Source organism: Carassius auratus, chromosome 7 (assembly GCF_003368295.1).
Source record: "Carassius auratus strain Wakin chromosome 7, ASM336829v1, whole genome shotgun sequence".
Lineage (NCBI taxonomy): Eukaryota > Metazoa > Chordata > Actinopteri > Cypriniformes > Cyprinidae > Carassius > Carassius auratus.
Window position 1 is genome coordinate 2,601,077 of NC_039249.1, and position 17,307 is coordinate 2,618,383.

A 17,307-nucleotide genomic window follows, 5' to 3' on the forward strand; every position below is an offset into this window, starting at 1 on the left:
GTGTGATTTATCTGGGCAGATGTCAGAGCTTTGGAGATTGTAGCTTTGAGTTTTTAATAGGAAAAAAGGGAAGATCGCTGACACCAAGTGTTTGTTCAGTTGCAGTGTTGATTAGGTATGCATGACCGTTACCACAGTTGCAAGAATAGTACTGCATTCCGCAGTCAATGTAGCAATAATAATGTCATCAAGACCCGTTCACTCTCCTTCAGGTGAATACAGAACCTATTAGATCACCGCTAATGCCAGAAAGCTGTCATTGTGACAGGAATGTCGAAATGCCTGAGTACATATGTCAAAACAGCTTCTGGGAATCTTGTCTGTAACATGGTTTTGCAGAAACACAAAAGCTCATGATTAAGGCATTGAAATCATACTAACCCATCATATAATCTCACTTAATCTCTTAAACAAAGGAAATCTCTTGATTCATTGACTGATTTATCTGCATGCATGCTTTGGGTGGTCTTTCGTGTAAATGTCTTCTTGGTTCCCACAAATGTATGTTAAGTCTTGTTCCATGTAAACCGTGCTTTACAGATAATTCTGCCTCATCCCTTCCTGGTATCCTTGCATGGGCGTCAAGGGTTATCAGGTTTACAAAGTAATGTGGTGCTAGATTGTTTTGCAACAGAACAGCAGGCAAAACTAAACAATGCTTGCCTCGTTAAACATTTCATGCCTTGTTTAGTTTCAGCGTTTGAGGGAAGCGTGACCAATGAATGTATGTAAATATGCAGTTAAGAATGTGGTTTACAGATGTTCAGTGTGAAATACCTTCTCATAATTAATTATTAATTCATGATAAAGTATGAAAAGTGTGAGGCACTGAATGAGATAATGCAAGATTACGTTGACAGAGAGTTAAAAATGACCTTTCGTGGCCCCTAAAACTATTTCAGATGGTGGTCTGTAACTTGTCACTCTTCTGCTGGATTAGCACTGAATGAAAACAAATGTGCAGTTTTTAATGGCATTCCATGCAGACAAACTCTGAAACTAACAGTGTACCATGAATCGTGCTAGCAAAATGTGAAGTTTAAATGCATGACAAGTTCCATGCACTGATTAAGTGGACACTGACCATATGTTACATTCAAAACAAAGTTAGGAAACACGTAGTTTACCTTGTTTTCAGCCGTAAAGTGCTCTAAATTAATCTTGAATTTGGCTTTATTGTTTTAAAAATATTAGTGCATTAGGGGTAGTGCATTAGTTTAACGCTCATTTCGGCTGCTGTGTTATATGTTGCATATTAAGTGTGACAGGATTCAGGTTTATTTAAGAGTGGACAGCCCCCTTTATCAGCTGAGTTTCACTTCTCTGTCTGTCACCGCAAATATCATCATTGATCACATGACCACAGATATTTCCTGTTTCGTGTAGCTTTTATTGGATGCCTCTTAGGGTATTCAGAAGAACAGGAAATGGGGTGTGCTAAAGGAAACAATCCCTCAGTGAGCACAGACTCATACTCCCACGCACATAAGTTCAAATTCATTGTATCTCAAACAATTGCATTAACTCACTCATATTGGATTGACTTGCATGGTTTTGTCTGCATGATTGTGGGTGGTTGTGGGTTTGGTAATGTGGGCCCATTTGCATGCTGCACATGTCCAAACTTGATGGGACACGTAAATGGAAACATGCTAAGCACGTTACGCCAGTTCTGTTACTGCATGTCAGCATGCGCATATCTGCATTAATGCATTAATTACTGCTTGCATGAGCTCTGTGCATCTGATTTGAATGTCACATGCATTGACTGATTAATGTCTGTTCTTGAGATCAGGGTGAGGAGGAACAGTGAGAAAAGCAGAGACTCCCAAGAAAAGACCAAACAGCGGCTTTCTAAGAAAGCGGCCTCTTCTACAAACTTACTCACACGATCCCCAAGTCTGGAGAGGTGAGAGACGCTTCTCTTTTGTTCAAGCATGCACGTTAACATAACAGAATGTTTCTGAGTGAATAAATAATTTAAGCTCTATCAGCACAATCTATGAGATGCTGTCGGTTTCCTCAGAAATCTGCGTGACTCATCCCTCAGTTTATAGAAACAACATACGGGACAGCTCACCTCCTTGGATGTTTTAGGCAATATTAAAATCCTGGCCTGGACATGTCCCGTATGAATGGCGCATATGGCCACCCTAACAATGGACAATTATGGGGCAAATGTATAAGGGGCTTCAAATAATATTTTTGTGAAAGCATCAATGTAAACTATGTTATATATAACATATATTACATATATATATATATATATGTGTGTGTGTGTGTGTATGTCCATGTATATATTTATGTATGTTTTCTGCCACTAATTAATTGATGTGTTTGTCTCCATAGCCGGGCAAAAGACCTCATCTCCAGTACAGGTAATAAGGCATCGCTCTTCTCCTTTTCTTAACTATTTTTTTTAAGCATTTCTAAGGAGCATTAATCTTAGCAGGTAAGCTTTGTCATAATTCAGGCTTGCATTAGGCCAGTGTTTCATAATTTCTTTTTTTTTTTTTTTTTTTTTTTACTTCTGCTGTTTGTATAGAGATAGTCAGTTACTCATGCTGTTTACAATGCTTGTTTCTATTCTCATGTCTTGTGGTCTGCTTGATTACCTGCAAAGCTGCTATTGGTTATGAATATAGGACTTTTAATCTTTCACTCATCATGTGGTCAGTTTCTGCTCTGTTTCTTACAGTCAGGATTGTCTGGTTTCATTTTCTTGAATATTTGTTTTCCTCAGCCAAAGAAGGAAAAGGAATGTTTATAACACACTGTCTTAATAAATGAACATTTGTCTGCCTAAACGAACTTAAGCTAAGGCAAATCAGAAATAAATTAGTTTGGTCCTAGGGAAAATGTTGCTTTTAATTTTGATCTTGGCTTCCTCACTCCGTATAACACAAAGTGTGCCAGGAACTTGGGCATTTTATTTGACTCCAGTTTAAAGTTTAATAAACAGATTTCATCTGTAGTTAAGTCATGTTTTTACCAACTTCGCCTTCTCAGTAAAGTTAAACCCTTCCTATCTAGAAAAAATCTTGAAACTGCTGTCCATGCCTTCATATCATGTTGGCTTTATTATTGTAACTCTTTGTATTTTGGTATTTCTCAGACTTCAATTTCTCGTCTTCAGTTAGTTCAGAATGCAGCCACTAGACTGCTTGAAGGGAAGCAAAAATATGATCATATTACTCCTATTTTAATGTCCCTACACTGGCTCCCTGTCAAGTATATGATAAATCTAAAAATCTTATTATTTGTTTACAAAGCCCTCAGTAACCTGGCTTTTCAATACTTCACTGATTTGCTGCTTCCATATGCCCTTTCTAGAACCTATAGAGCTTGTGACCTTTGCTTACTCATTGTCGCTAGAGTTCAACTTAAAAATCATGGTGATCGCGCCTTTGCTACTGTGGGACCGAAGCCTTGGAATAGCCTTCCTCCATTTATCAGATGTGCCCCATCTATTAGCATTTTTAAATCTTATCTAAAGACATATTTTTTTCACCCTGGCTTATAACACCCCTTGGTATGTTTCCTGGGTTTTTTACTGTACTCTGCTGATCTCATTTGTTTGTAGAGTTCCTTGTTACTCTTATATTTTATTTGTTTTATTCTTGTGAAGCAGTTTGGTCAACCTCGGTTTTGTTTAAATGTGCTCTATAAATAAACATTGTTGTGGTTGTTGTTTTAATTTCTCACCCAAACATAAACCTGTGGATTCAGAATAACTGGACCCTTAATAATTGTCTTGATATTTATTGATGAAGGTGGTGAATTTATGCAGGTGAAGGTGCAGCTTTGATTGCTGCAGCAGTGTCAACATCTCTGACAGATTTTCTAAGCTGACTGTTGGCACCCCAGTCAAGTTAAGTCACTGTCATTTATATAGTGCTTTTTACAATACAGAAATAAACCAGAAAATGGTGTGCTGAAGGAAGCAAAACTTCATCGTTCTCCGTTGACCAGACGAATCCTGCAGTTTAATTCCAGGCTGCAGCAAAGTCAGATTGTGCAGAGCACTCCTCTGGTTCCCGTGGTCTTGGTGATGAGATCTCTGTTGGGGATCTGTCTCTGAGGCTCAACTAGTTTTCATGGTCTCCGCTGACATTCAGCGCTGTCTATTTTTCACAGTTAAACCATAAATTATTAAAATAACTGTCAGGTGGAGGTAAGGGAGGAACTCAAGCGCAGACAGGAATCACAGCACAACGGGGTTTATTAAAGACAAATAGGGGAAAAACAAAACCCACGAGGGGGAAAACAACGTCTAGGGCAGAAACTAAATGACTTAACAGGACTAGGTTGACACGATAAACAAAGACTCTTAACACAAGAACACTAACTCTACAGATAAACAATCACAAACTAGACAACGTATGTTCAATGGGTAACATATAGAAACACAATGAACCGCACAAGACAGAGCACACTAGGGGATATAAATAAGACTAATCAAGACACAACAGGTGGCACAGGTAAGGCAATCACGACAAAACTAGGATAAGGGGGCGGGGCAAGGGAACGAGACAACACAAGCACATGGCCCAAAGACAAGGCCATGTGCTTGTACACAAAACACGGGTCTGTCATGATCCTGCCTCAAGACTAGGGAAAAATCATGACAATAACTAGTCAGCCTTACTAATCCCAGCCCATCCAATATTTTTATAATTAGTGTGTGTTTATATACATTACTATTCAAAAGATTTTTTAAAGGTTTTTAAAAGAAAACTCTTACACTCACCAAGGTTGCATTTTATTTAATCAAAATGCAGTAGAAATTGTATTATTTTGTAATATTATTACAATTTAAAATGTCTATATTCTATTTTAATATATTTTAAAACTTCATTACTCCAATCTTTAGTGTCACATGATCCTTCAGAAATCATTCTAACATGCTTTTTTTCTGCTCAAGAAACATTTATTCTTATTATTAACGTTGTAAACAGTTGTGCTGTTTAATATTTTTACGAAAAATGGTGACACTTTTTTCAGGATACTTTGATTATAGCAGAAAAGAACAGCGATTATTTGAAGTGGAAATCTTCTGTAACATTATAAATGTTTTAAAGGTCACTTTTGACCAATTTAATGCATCTTTGCACAATAAAAGTATAATTTTTTTTTAAATAAAAAAATCTTACTGACAACTAACCTTTAAAAAGTAGCATATCTATCCACAGACCCCTATCAGCAGCTTCATGGACCGCAGATTGAAAACCCAATTCAAGAATAGAAACATCTTCGAGATCATTGAGGTGCAGTGAGGTCACTGTGCGTATAAACTTTAACGAGCATGCATTACTCAGCACAGCCGACTTAGCAAGCCATTAGTGGCCTCGTGTTTCATCTTTATATATTTGTGTGTTTGTTTATTCATTATGCGTGTACAGGTGCAGGTTTCCTTCAGCAGTGAGACACAGGAAAGCTTGTGCTCACACTGGAAAGTTACTCTCGCTGGTTATGCAACCGCACTACTCTAGTTTTCTGTCCTGGATGATGGATGTGTGTTTCCCTTTCCCTGCGTGCCAGATATTCACACCACCTTTACACAGCACTGCCTTGACCGTTTCGTCCGTGTGCGCGTGGCGTTTTAATAATTTATTCACCTGCATTTAATGGCTGGGAAAAGTAAACAAGGGGTTTTATTTGAAATATCATGACTGCGTTCAACATCAAACAGAAGTGTTTTTTCCATCGGGGTATGAAACTGACACATTTATGGAATTTTCTTTCGGCGTCCCCTGGATGACATTCATCTGATAACATTGGGATAAGAGTTCTTCTGATGTCGTATATGGTTTCAACTCAAAACCATATGATGCTTCTGAGGAATTTGAGATATTACCGCTTTCTCTTGTATCAAAACAACCCATATAATATATATTATATATTTATAAACGATCTTTGAAGGTCAGTGATGTTGTGACGCAGACTTTGATTATTAGATTCTGGCTGTAGCTTTTATTGTCATTCCATTGCAGCAGACACATAGATTGACTTGCTTGCCTCATTGCTTTTAAAAAGCCCTGTTAAAAAACGAGTTTTCCCCCTCAGTGCAGACCAGAACCAGGTCCAGACAATGATACCGATGACTCAGAGAGTTGTTCTAAGTGGAGCTCCCTGTAGAGTCAGTTGGAGCTCAGTTAGGCTGCAGGAATTCCTGATGTGTTCTGCAGCTGCAGAGATAATGTTTGTTTGTGTTTTCTCTTTTAACAGGATCTCAGGGGTCCAGGAGAGGAACTCAGAGTAGGTTTCAATCATGGTTTTGGTTCGAAGTAATTGGTGCCTAAAAATAATTTATTATAAAATATTCATTTTGAATTTTGAAGTTATTAAAATTGTATTCTTAAAGTTAACAAATCTGAATTATAGTACTTTATTGCCACTCAGAGTCAATAAAATTTTCATGTTGTACATTCTCCCATTTATTTTGTTCACAGGTCAGTCAATCAAGATGTTCATCCGTGGACGACCAATCACCATGTACATTCCTTCTAACATTCTAAACTACGAGGAGCTGAGAATGGATCTCCCCTCACAGAAACTGGATCTGGATTGGGTGTATCCTAAAAAAAAATATTTTATCTTATTTTATGAATTCTTTAAGTAATTAATTACATTTTAATTGAATTTACTTTCATATAAATTAATTGTAAGTAGTTATAGAATAGATTATATAAAAATTTTAAATGCATGCAATTTTATTATAAAGCTAATTATATTTTGTATATATGTAATTAATTATTTTACTGCGGATCTGTTTATCATCTATGTATAGAGAGAGAAAAATCTGATTCTAAAAGAGGAAAAAAGAATGCTGCGTATTACAATTATATGTTTAAAAATTCCAAAAATAAATGCTTTATTTTTTAAATACATCTGTTCCATGCTTAGTCACCTATAGTTTTAAGCAGATAAATATGCAAACAGTTCCCCTAACTATTGACTTATGGAAAGACATCACATATTATTCCAATGTATAGACCTTATGCTTTCTCAATTTCATAATTTTTGGACATATACCCAAAAAAAGCAAAGTCTGGAACAAAACCTGTTCTCTCTGTTATTTTGGAAACCATATCTATCATCTTGCTTAAAAGTGTATATTACATCACATTGCTAAACACAGTGAATTAGATTTCCTTTATATACATATTAGCCATTGTTCCTTGACCTTTTTATTTTCAGCTATGGTTATCGGGGACGGGACTGTCGAGCGAACCTTTACCTGTTGCCGTCTGGAGAAGCAGTTTATTTTATTGCATGTGTGGTGGTTCTGTATCATATCAGCAACCAGACGCAAAGACATTACCAGAAACACACAGACTGCGTCAGATGGTGAGTTTGAAGTGTTATTTAGATGTGCACCAAATTTGTTTTTCTGATTATAATGTTCTTACTTTTCCTTTTACTTGTTGGCATGTAGTCTTGCCATCCACCCAGACAAGGTGCGTGTAGCATCCGGACAGACAGCGGGAGTAGACAAAGATGGCAAGGTGAGGCATTTTATAAGATGTGATGCTATCATGTATTTTCAGTTTTACAGGGCAAATAATTAGTATGTTATTTGAAATTGAATACTTTTGGGAAGTTAGAATTGTGGTGTGACATGCTATGTGCCATATAAAATCTACTTTATACAGCATTTTGCTAATTCCATAATTGATCTATTATTTATCGTGTTGATTTTATGGCCTTATACGCAATTGTAAAATTTTACTTAAAAAAACTGATTTCCTGTTGACCAGGGCTATTTTCAGTTGATGAATTGCTGGTTTTGTAAGATGCTTTGGATAACATTAAATATGATAAATGGATTGCACTTTATTTTACAGTAAATGTACTTACGTGTACTTATAGTGTACTTACAGTGTATTTATCTAAGAAAGTTCTGGTAATACAAGGTAAATACATTGGGTAGGGTTAGGTTTAGGAATCGGTTCAGGGTTAGTACCTAGTTATTACATAGTTATTCTAATTACTATAATAAGTGCATAGTATGTACATGAGGAACAGGACTGTAAAATAAAGTGCTTCCTATAAATGCATTAATGTAAATTAAGCAGTGAAGGCAAAATTATTATCATTTTGAAAAATTAGAAAACAAGTTATACAATCCTAAAAACATTAACTTAATATTTTGAACAAAACAAACAAATAATCTTTGTGTGCTTTCTGTGTGCGCATGCATCTTTGTCAGCCTCTTCAGCCCTTTGTGCACATCTGGGACTCCAAAACGCTAGTGACACTGCAACAGATCGGCCTCGGCACATTTGAGCGAGGTGTCGGAGGCCTAGCATTTTCCAGTTCAGTAAGTATTGCTTCCCATTCTGCGTCCTTTCCAGTCCAAACACAGCAGACAGACAGACAGGACTGTTGTTCACACGTATTAAACATACAAAATTTTAATAATTATAAAATATTTCAAACAATACTAGAATCCAGGATCCAAATCACTTCACAAACATTTCTAGACTAGAATCATTGTATTATTGTTATTTTAATTTATTTATTAATTTGTTTACAGGATGCTGGTACATTACTGTGTGTGATCGACGATTCCAATGAACACATGCTTTCTGTGTGGGACTGGAATAAAAACATAAAGCATCTTGAAGTTAAGGTGTGTTCACGCTCACACTCACACACAAACACACACTCACACACAGAAATGCATGTTTGGTGTATTCTATCTACCAGACAATATATATGTGAAGCTACACGGATGTAGTTTACATTCTCATGATTAGAAGCGTAGCAATATTTTTTCAAGCACATGTGCAGTATTTCCTAAAAAGAAATTCCGGGTTCAACCCTCCATCATGTCGGAGTAAATTTGACTTTCTAAGATATATTATCCTAGGGATTATTTCAGCAGCTCTTGACTGAATCTACAGCCAGCTGCCTGTGTTCTGTAAAGCCGTCAGCTTTATTGTGGATGGTTTTCTAGCTCTGTGGGATCCTTTGTCTTAAATGTTTCCTCCTACTTTTGCATGAGCGTTTTGAGCGGGGTTGCTATGGGAGCGGCTAAATATTTTACTGTACATTTGTGTGAGTGATTGCGAGTGTTTTAAGAACTGCCCATTTGTATGAAGAAATTTTTCTTCCTTGTGTTTTATTTTTGGGCTGTACTGCTAGTAATGGATTTAGGAAGCAGTTGGACTTAGAATAGCATCACGCTTTGTCAAGGGAGTTCTGTTTGCTGACTGAGTTCATAGATTTTCATCTCAATGTGAATTGGTTTATTTTTTTTAAAGTCAGTTTGCGGTGAGATAAATATCATTCAGAAATTCCACAAGCCCTCTAGATGTATGTTTGAGACGAATTTCAGGAAACAGTAGTGCTTGAAGATGATTACTCAGAACAAAGTTAAGGAGCCTGAACAGTTTAGAAATCATAAACAATGACAATATCTTCTGCAGAGCTTTGAAGATGTATTTACAGTTTCTGGATTACACCTTTTAATAACAGGAAAATTACAGTCATTAAACTAACATGAACTGCTATTGCAGCTGAAGATTGACTGGATGTTTGAAGTTGAATTGCAGCTTTTCTCCTATAATAACACAGAGCCATTGGCACATAGACATATATACTGTGGAAAACCATATGTCTTCATGCTGTGTGACTATGTGTGTGTGTTTTAGAGCACTAATGAGGCAGTTCTGGCTGTGGACTTCAGCCCAACAGACACCAACAACATCATCTCCTGTGGCAAGTCCCACGTCTACTTCTGGACCATGAGCGCTGGCACACTGACCAAGAAACAGGGCATCTTTGGAGTGAGTCCACATTTAGCAACTAAGTTGACTGTCCTCCACTGTAAATTTGGTATCATTTGCTTTTCCATGTATGGGTAAAAAATATGTAGAAATTATTAGTAGTAGTAATAGTGGATTTTGCCAATACTGATAGCTAGGTTGGATACCACACTGGCCAATACCGATTAATTAACCTATAGTTTTTAAAATTGATACTGAACAAAAACTAAAATAGTGCTTTATTTAAAAAAAAAAAAACATTACTGAACCATTTCACACTGTATAATTCTGATAACCGATTGTTTCAGCAATCAACTATCGGTGCCAATTAATCGGCAAAACCGATACATCGGTTGACCTCTAGAAATTATGTGAATTAACATCAATTCACTCACAAAATGGAGTATGATATTACCATTTTTTATGAAGTTATTATATAAGATGAATATAAAAAAATATATGAAAAAAGTGTTTCACAGTTTAATACAATTTCAGTGTTTTCAACATAAAAAAAATAAGATATGTTTCTTATGCACCAAATCATCATTAAAATGATTTCTAAAGGATCATGTGATACTGAAGACTGGAGTAATTCAAATAATGATGATGAAAATTCAGCTTTGCATCAAAGGAATAAATTGCATTTTAAAAAAGTGAATGTATAAAAAGTTATTTTAAATTGTAATAATATTTACATTTTAATGTATTTTTGACCTCTTTTAAAAACGTCTAAAATAATTCTTATGAAACCCCAAACATTTGAACTTTAATGTACCTATGATAGTATTTATATGTGATACCATCATATTATTTTTTTTAATGTAATATGCCTTATGGCTAGCTTATGATTAGCTTTAAAGGATAGAACCGTTTCATAATGTATTAAACTATGAATTTACTTATTGTTTGGTATTTGTCAGTGTTGGTGATTTTTTTTCATTGTTTTATTAACAGAAATACAAAAAGCCCAAGTTCGTCCTGTGCTTCGTGTTCAGTCTTACGGGTGACGTGTTGACTGGAGACTCTGAGGGGAACATTCTCACATGGGGAAAATCAGCTGCTGATACCAAAACTTTAGGAAAAGGAGCAAAGGGTAAGCAAAATTATTTCTTAATTTTTGCCTGATAGACTTAAATTTTAAATTTTACAAGGGATACACAATATTTATCTTTACTGTATCGGTTTTCATCTCAAATTAAATAATCCATTTCACGTGGCTGTATGATAAAATACGGAAGAAATAGTATTAAGTAAAATCAAGTCAAGTCTGTTTTATTGTCAGTTCTTCCACAAGTACAGTACATAGCACATACAGAGAATTTAAATTGCGTTACTCTCAGACCCTTTGTGCATACAGATAACTAACTGTAGAGCATAAAAGTACAGTTAGATACAGATTAAATATAAAATACAACTAAATAAAGCAGCACAAGGCACATGGCAGATAAGAGTGCAAACAGGTGTGTAAACAAACAGTGCTGACTGAAGAGGTAGTTGAATGAGATGAGGTAGTGGGCAGACCAATGCTGCACAAAGTGTCTTAAGCAGGTCACAGTTTGTTAGTGGGAGTGGAAGGACCTGGGGATGTGGGAGCTCGGGGGGGTGCAAAAGCATCTTTGTTGCTGATGAGACCCACTACAGTTGTGTCATCCGCAAACTTAATTAAGAGGTTGGAGTTGTGTGACGATGTGCAGTCTTGTGTTAACAGAGTGAAGAGGAGGGTCTCAGCACACATCCTTGGGGGGGAGGGGCCCAGTGTTCAGTGTGTTGGTGCTGGATGTGTTAGTGCTGACCCGTACTGTCTGAGGTCTTCCAGTCAGAAAGTCCAACAGCCAGTTGCACAGCGAAGTGTTGAGTCCCAGCTGGATCAGTTTGTAAATTAGCTGTTGAGGGGTGATTGTGTTGAATGCTGAACTGAAGTCTATTAACAGCATTCTGACATATGAGTCTTTTTTGTTTAGATGTGTGAGTGCTGAGTGGAGGGCAGTAGTGCTGTTTTGTTTCTCAAAGCGAGCAAAGAAGGTGTTCAGTTTGTTCAGCAGGGAGATGGTGCTGTCACAGGTCCGTGGTGGGGGCTTGTAGTCCGTAATGGTCTGTATCATCTGCCACAGGCTCCGAGTGTCTATGCTGTCGCTGAATTGTTGGGCTATCCTCCTGATATGTATCTTAGCCTTTCTGATGCCGCAGGATAGGTTGGCCCTAGCTGTCCTCAGGCCCACCTCATCTCCAGCTCTGAAGGCAGCGTTGAGTTGAGCATAGTAGTCATATGTAATCCAGTTTATTGTCCAAAGAGCGTACGTTAGCCAGTACAATGGTGGGGACAGCTGGCTTGTGTGGGTTAGCCGTTAGTCTTACCCGGATACCTCTGCGCTTACCCCTCTTCTGCTTCCTCTCTTGCCACTTGCAGCGCCTCCGCTCTGGGTGAGGTGCAGTAGTGGGGGTCAGTGATGGTTTAACATTTATATATATATATATATATATATATATATGAAAATTTTTCGGCTTATCAGTATCAGCCAGAATTCTTAACAGTATCAATGTACTATACTTTTTCCTTTTTTTAAATTTTTTTAATAAAGGCTCTTTTACTTACTTGAAAAACAATATATACTGTCCATCTTTGGCACTTTTTTCTTCTCTCCCTGCTTGCAGAGACATTTCAGATCATGAAGCAGACGCGTGCTCACGAGGGCAGTGTTTTCGCTATGTGCATCCTGCAGGGTGGAGGTATACTCAGCGGTGGCGGCAAGGACCGCAAGGTCATCCGCTGGAGCGCAGACCTGGCACCTGAAAGAGAGTGTGAGGTGAGACATAAATCTGCATTCTCTTTAAATCTGTGTGTTTACAGCAATGTGAGTATATTAAACTATAGACTTTCTAAATTAGAAATGTCTTGAATGGCCTTCGCTTTTCCAGATTCCTGAGAAATTTGGTGCAGTTCGCACTATTGCGGATGTAGATGGAGAAGAACTGCTCGTTGGCACAACACGAAATGCAATCCTAAGAGGAACATTTTCGGATGGGTTTGTGGCCATTGTACAGGTAGATATATTGGAGTTATATGCAAATATAGTTTTGTGTTATTTATAAAACATTTTTCAATACATTTAATTAAAAGATCTTATACTGCACTCTAAAAATGTGTAATGAATTGTCAGGGTCATGTGGATGAAATGTGGGGTCTGGCCACACACCCCACTCAGAACATATTTCTTACATGTGGAAATGACCGACAAGTGTGTGTGTGGAATGCAGAGGACCACAAACTGGACTGGTGCACAACACTAGAGGTCAGAGAGGTCACAGAAAATTAACTGTTATAAAGACACACTAGGTTTAGTGTGTGTGTGTGTTTGTGTGTGTGTGTGTGTGTGTGTGTGTGTGTGTGTGTGTGTGTGTGGGCCACTGCCTGTATACTACATTTCATGCTGACACCTATTGGTATGGATTCTGCTTCATATAGTATGCTTGGAATAGAGTGGAAGTACACAGCTCAAAGTATTTGATAATATGAACATTACTGTGATATATTTGGTCTCAACATTAACAAATGGTTAGTTATTCATTTTAAAATGTATTTGAAAGAAGTCTCTTATTCTCAGTTAGGCTGCATTTGTTTGATTCACATATTAAATAAAAACAGTAATATTGTGAAACTGCATATTTTTATATATTAATTACTAAAATCATATAAATAATCCTAAAAACTAATATTTATTTTTCAGTATTTTTTTATGTAATTTATTCCTGTGATGCTAAGCTGAATTTTCAGCATCATTACTCCAGTCTTTAGTGTCACATGATCCTTCAAAAATCATTCTAATATACTGATTTGCTGCTCAAGAAACATTTCCTATTACTAGTAATGATGAAAACAGTTGTGCTAGTTAATATTTTGTGGAAACCATGATGCATTTTTTCAGGATAATTTGATGAATAAAAATGTAAAAAAAAAAAAAAAAAAAAGCATTTATTTAAAAATCGAAACCTTTTTTTTTTTTGACCACTTTTGATCAATTCGTGCATTTTCTTTCAAAAAAGAGACCCCAATCTTTTGAATGTCAGTATATGTAGTATACAATTTTTGTTTACACCACTGATGTCACTAAAGCTCATTTGATTTGACTCATTTTGGAAATACTAATATTCCTTTATTTAAACTTTTATGTTGGTGCACCTTTAAAATGGATACCAGTATTATCGTAAACACTCTGTAAAGTGACAATGAATTTAACATTGATCTTCATCTCTTTCAGGAATCTGGCCTGTGTGCTGATTTCAGCCCAAATGGAGCGGTTGTCTCTGTTGGGCTGAGTACTGGAAGGTAAAACATTTACAGCACAGCTGATAACAGTTACAACTTCAGTTTTATAGTAAGCTTTTTACAGTGAAACGTTCCCATTTTTAATGGCTTTATGATGGTTTTTAACTGCTTACCTATTTAGATGGGTTGTACTGGATCTGCAAACCAAAGAAGTGGTGTCAGACCTGACTGATGGCAACGAGCAGCTGTCCGTAATGAGATACTCACCAGGTCAGAGGTCAACAAAATCACAATAATAAAGGGCACAGTATAAAACAGAACTGAACCTTTTCTGCTGCAAGCTTAAATCTTGCTTGTTTGTGGCATAATGTGGCAGTTACTGCATGCAGATTGTTTTGCAAGCCTGTTTATAGTCGATAACTTATATTTTACTGCTTACAAAAACACAGATGGCAGCTTTTTGGCAGTTGGTTCCCATGACAACTTCATCTACATTTACAACGTCACTGAGGGTGGCCGGCGCTATACACGATTCGGAAAGTGCACAGTAAGCAAAGCATTTGAGTCAAGTACTCTAAAAGATATCAGACTATTTAATGGTGGTTTGTTGTGTGTAATGTTTTATAGCAGTCTGTTTCTGTTAAAAAGCACAATAAGTTGTGCAGATAAAATGCATTTCCTGTATGTAACATTATAGGGGCACTCCAGTTTCATTACTCACCTTGACTGGTCCAAAGATGGAAAATACATCATGTCCAACTCTGGAGATTATGAAATTCTATACTGTAAGGCTGCATGCTTGGGTTCATAACACAGATACATATTCCAAGAAGACAATGAGTAATATAAATGATAATGCATTTAAACATTTATGTGGAAAAAGGGGATATTGCAAGTGGCTGTAAGCTGTTGAGGAACCGGTTTGAGAGTAAAGATCGAGAGTGGGCATCCTATACCTGTGTGCTTGGATTCCATGTCATGGGTGAGAGAAAATATATATATATATATTTTAAATGATTCTAGGTATAAGTGGTCCCTGCTAAGGAAGCAGCACAACTTGTTTTGAGTGTAGTTCACTATACACCAAGCAGGTTTTCTTTTAACTTTTTAAATTTTTTATTTGCACATTCACACTTCTGAATTTAATGAAATCCAAAATCAACTTTATACTGCTTTAACAAACAATGCTGATGTTAAAAATAAAAATAAAAACAGAAGACCACTTGGAGGTTTTGCATTGGTAAACGGCACTCACATTTTATTTAGAAAATGTACATTTGTTAAAAATAAAATTTTAAATGTTTTTTTTTGTATGTGTGTGTGTGTGTGTGTTTCTTAAGTATGTTTTAGATCATATTTATTAATATTAATTAATTTATTATTATTATTAAATCATAAATGCATTAAGTGTGTTCCCCGTAGTCCCCAAAGTCCTGTGCATTGAAAACATATGTAAGTGTATGTTGACCATCTTTCTAAACTGTAATGCTGTCTAGGTGTGTGGCTCGAGGGATCAGATGGGACAGACATCAATGCCTTGTGTCGATCACACAGTGAGAGTATGGTGGCAGTTGCTGATGACTTCTGTAAGGTTCATTTGTTCCAGTATCCATGTCCCAAACCAAAGGTCAGTCGCTGCCTGATGTATTTACTGAGAGTCAAAGAAATGATCATTTTAGAATAGAAATAAAATGAAACGATAAATCTCATTAGACTCAGTATGCTTAACATTGCATTAAAGTTTGATGTAACAGGCCAGCTGATGTAGTATGTATTGTATGCAGATTAATAATTCACATATTTATTGTAGGTAATTTGTTAGATAAGGTGTTTGTTTATACTGCAAGACATTAATAATTTATTTCCTGATTTCCCTGTTAGGCTCCAAGTTATAAGTACGAGGGTCATGGCAGTCATGTGACTAATGTTCGTTTCACACATAATGACAGTCACCTTCTGTCAATGGGCGGCAAAGACACCTGCATCCTCCAGTGGCGTGTTAAAGGGGCAGGGACTGGAGACCATTACAAAGAACATCTAGCTTCTTCCTCTTCTGTCTGCTCTTCTTCTAGCTCTCCAGTGAATGGAACATAGAGAGACATACCAGGAATGCCAAGAAAGAAACAGGCATGAAGATATTTAAGGAAATTAAATAAGGAGGAAATATCCCACTGCACAATCTGCTGTGACATGAGGAATTTGGAAGGTTATGCCAGCTTTTATGAAACATGTCACATTGTTGTTTTACCATTGAGAAGTCATAAATAATGCATGGCAGTTCACTACCTACATTTCTGTTTTTGAAATTCAAAAAAGATTTGTATTATTCAAAAAAGAAATGTATTATTGCATTCCAAAATTAAAAGGAAAAATAATAATAAATATATATGGAATATGAAAATTAAAAAAAAATGTGGTGGTCTTAAACATGTGTATGTCCTTAATGCAAAAAAAAATTATAATGACCTTTTTTCCCTTACGTTTGATTTTTTTTTTATAGTGAGATTCACAAATTTGTGAATTTTGACAATTGTGAAATTCAACACTTCAACACATTTCAACACATCACAAGACGAGGACATATTAAATGAAAGTAATCTGTTGTTTTAACATGTATCATGCTTTACTCATGTACATGTCCTTGTTTACTTCATATTGCTTTCATATGCTTATTTTAATCATCTACTGTTTTTCCGGTCGTTAAATACTATATGGATAATTGTCTGACATTACATTATTAACCATAAATCATGTCTCTGTGAAGCATTGTTATGGGCATGCAGGATAATCAATGCTTTATTTGTAGTCATGAATATGTCCTTTGTTCAAAAACTTTTATCGATTTAGTCAGCTTTTATAGCTTGTTAAACAATGTGAAATGTTTGAAATTTAATCAAATAAATACATTTTAAAGTAATGTTTTTGTCTGTGTGTGCTTTAAGTTTCATACGGTTACTGAGGTAAATCAGTTTTAGTATTAAGAAACGCCATCTAGAGGACAATAGGTGCAAGTCTTTTTTTAATAACAGATTGCGTTGCTGTCTGTAAGTCTATAGAGGGAAGTATTGCACCACTTTTCAATATGCTAACCGGATTCTACGTTATGTTCGCAAGTGAACAGTTCTGATAGTTTGGACCAAACTATAACCTACCTGCATAAAATATAAGAAATTTCATGTTTTGTTTAAATCTAATGAAAAGAAACGTTACTAGGTCTTAAGGTCTATGCTAATTTTTATTTTTATTTGTTTTACAACTGATTACAAAATG

The 17,307-nt window shown here is 36.2% G+C and overlaps 1 protein-coding gene across 2 annotated transcripts in view; it reads left to right on the top strand.

Moving 5' to 3' along the window:
• eml3 (EMAP like 3) overlaps positions 1–16,544 on the top strand; it is a 30,797-nt gene extending 14,253 nt beyond the window's left edge. For both annotated transcript variants that reach the window (XM_026266582.1, XM_026266583.1), the window contains 20 exons: positions 1,796–1,909; positions 2,350–2,378; positions 6,229–6,258; positions 6,453–6,573; positions 7,201–7,350; positions 7,439–7,508; positions 8,213–8,323; positions 8,540–8,635; positions 9,660–9,794; positions 10,728–10,866; positions 12,426–12,577; positions 12,690–12,815; positions 12,932–13,063; positions 14,030–14,097; positions 14,219–14,307; positions 14,487–14,584; positions 14,735–14,822; positions 14,921–15,019; positions 15,534–15,664; positions 15,919–16,544. In XM_026266582.1, coding sequence (XP_026122367.1) covers positions 1,796–1,909; positions 2,350–2,378; positions 6,229–6,258; positions 6,453–6,573; positions 7,201–7,350; positions 7,439–7,508; positions 8,213–8,323; positions 8,540–8,635; positions 9,660–9,794; positions 10,728–10,866; positions 12,426–12,577; positions 12,690–12,815; positions 12,932–13,063; positions 14,030–14,097; positions 14,219–14,307; positions 14,487–14,584; positions 14,735–14,822; positions 14,921–15,019; positions 15,534–15,664; positions 15,919–16,131 — 2,191 coding nt within the window. In that variant the 3' untranslated portion in view covers positions 16,132–16,544. The remainder of the gene's footprint in view (positions 1–1,795; positions 1,910–2,349; positions 2,379–6,228; positions 6,259–6,452; positions 6,574–7,200; positions 7,351–7,438; positions 7,509–8,212; positions 8,324–8,539; positions 8,636–9,659; positions 9,795–10,727; positions 10,867–12,425; positions 12,578–12,689; positions 12,816–12,931; positions 13,064–14,029; positions 14,098–14,218; positions 14,308–14,486; positions 14,585–14,734; positions 14,823–14,920; positions 15,020–15,533; positions 15,665–15,918) is intronic.
• Positions 16,545–17,307: the final 763 nt, after the last annotated feature.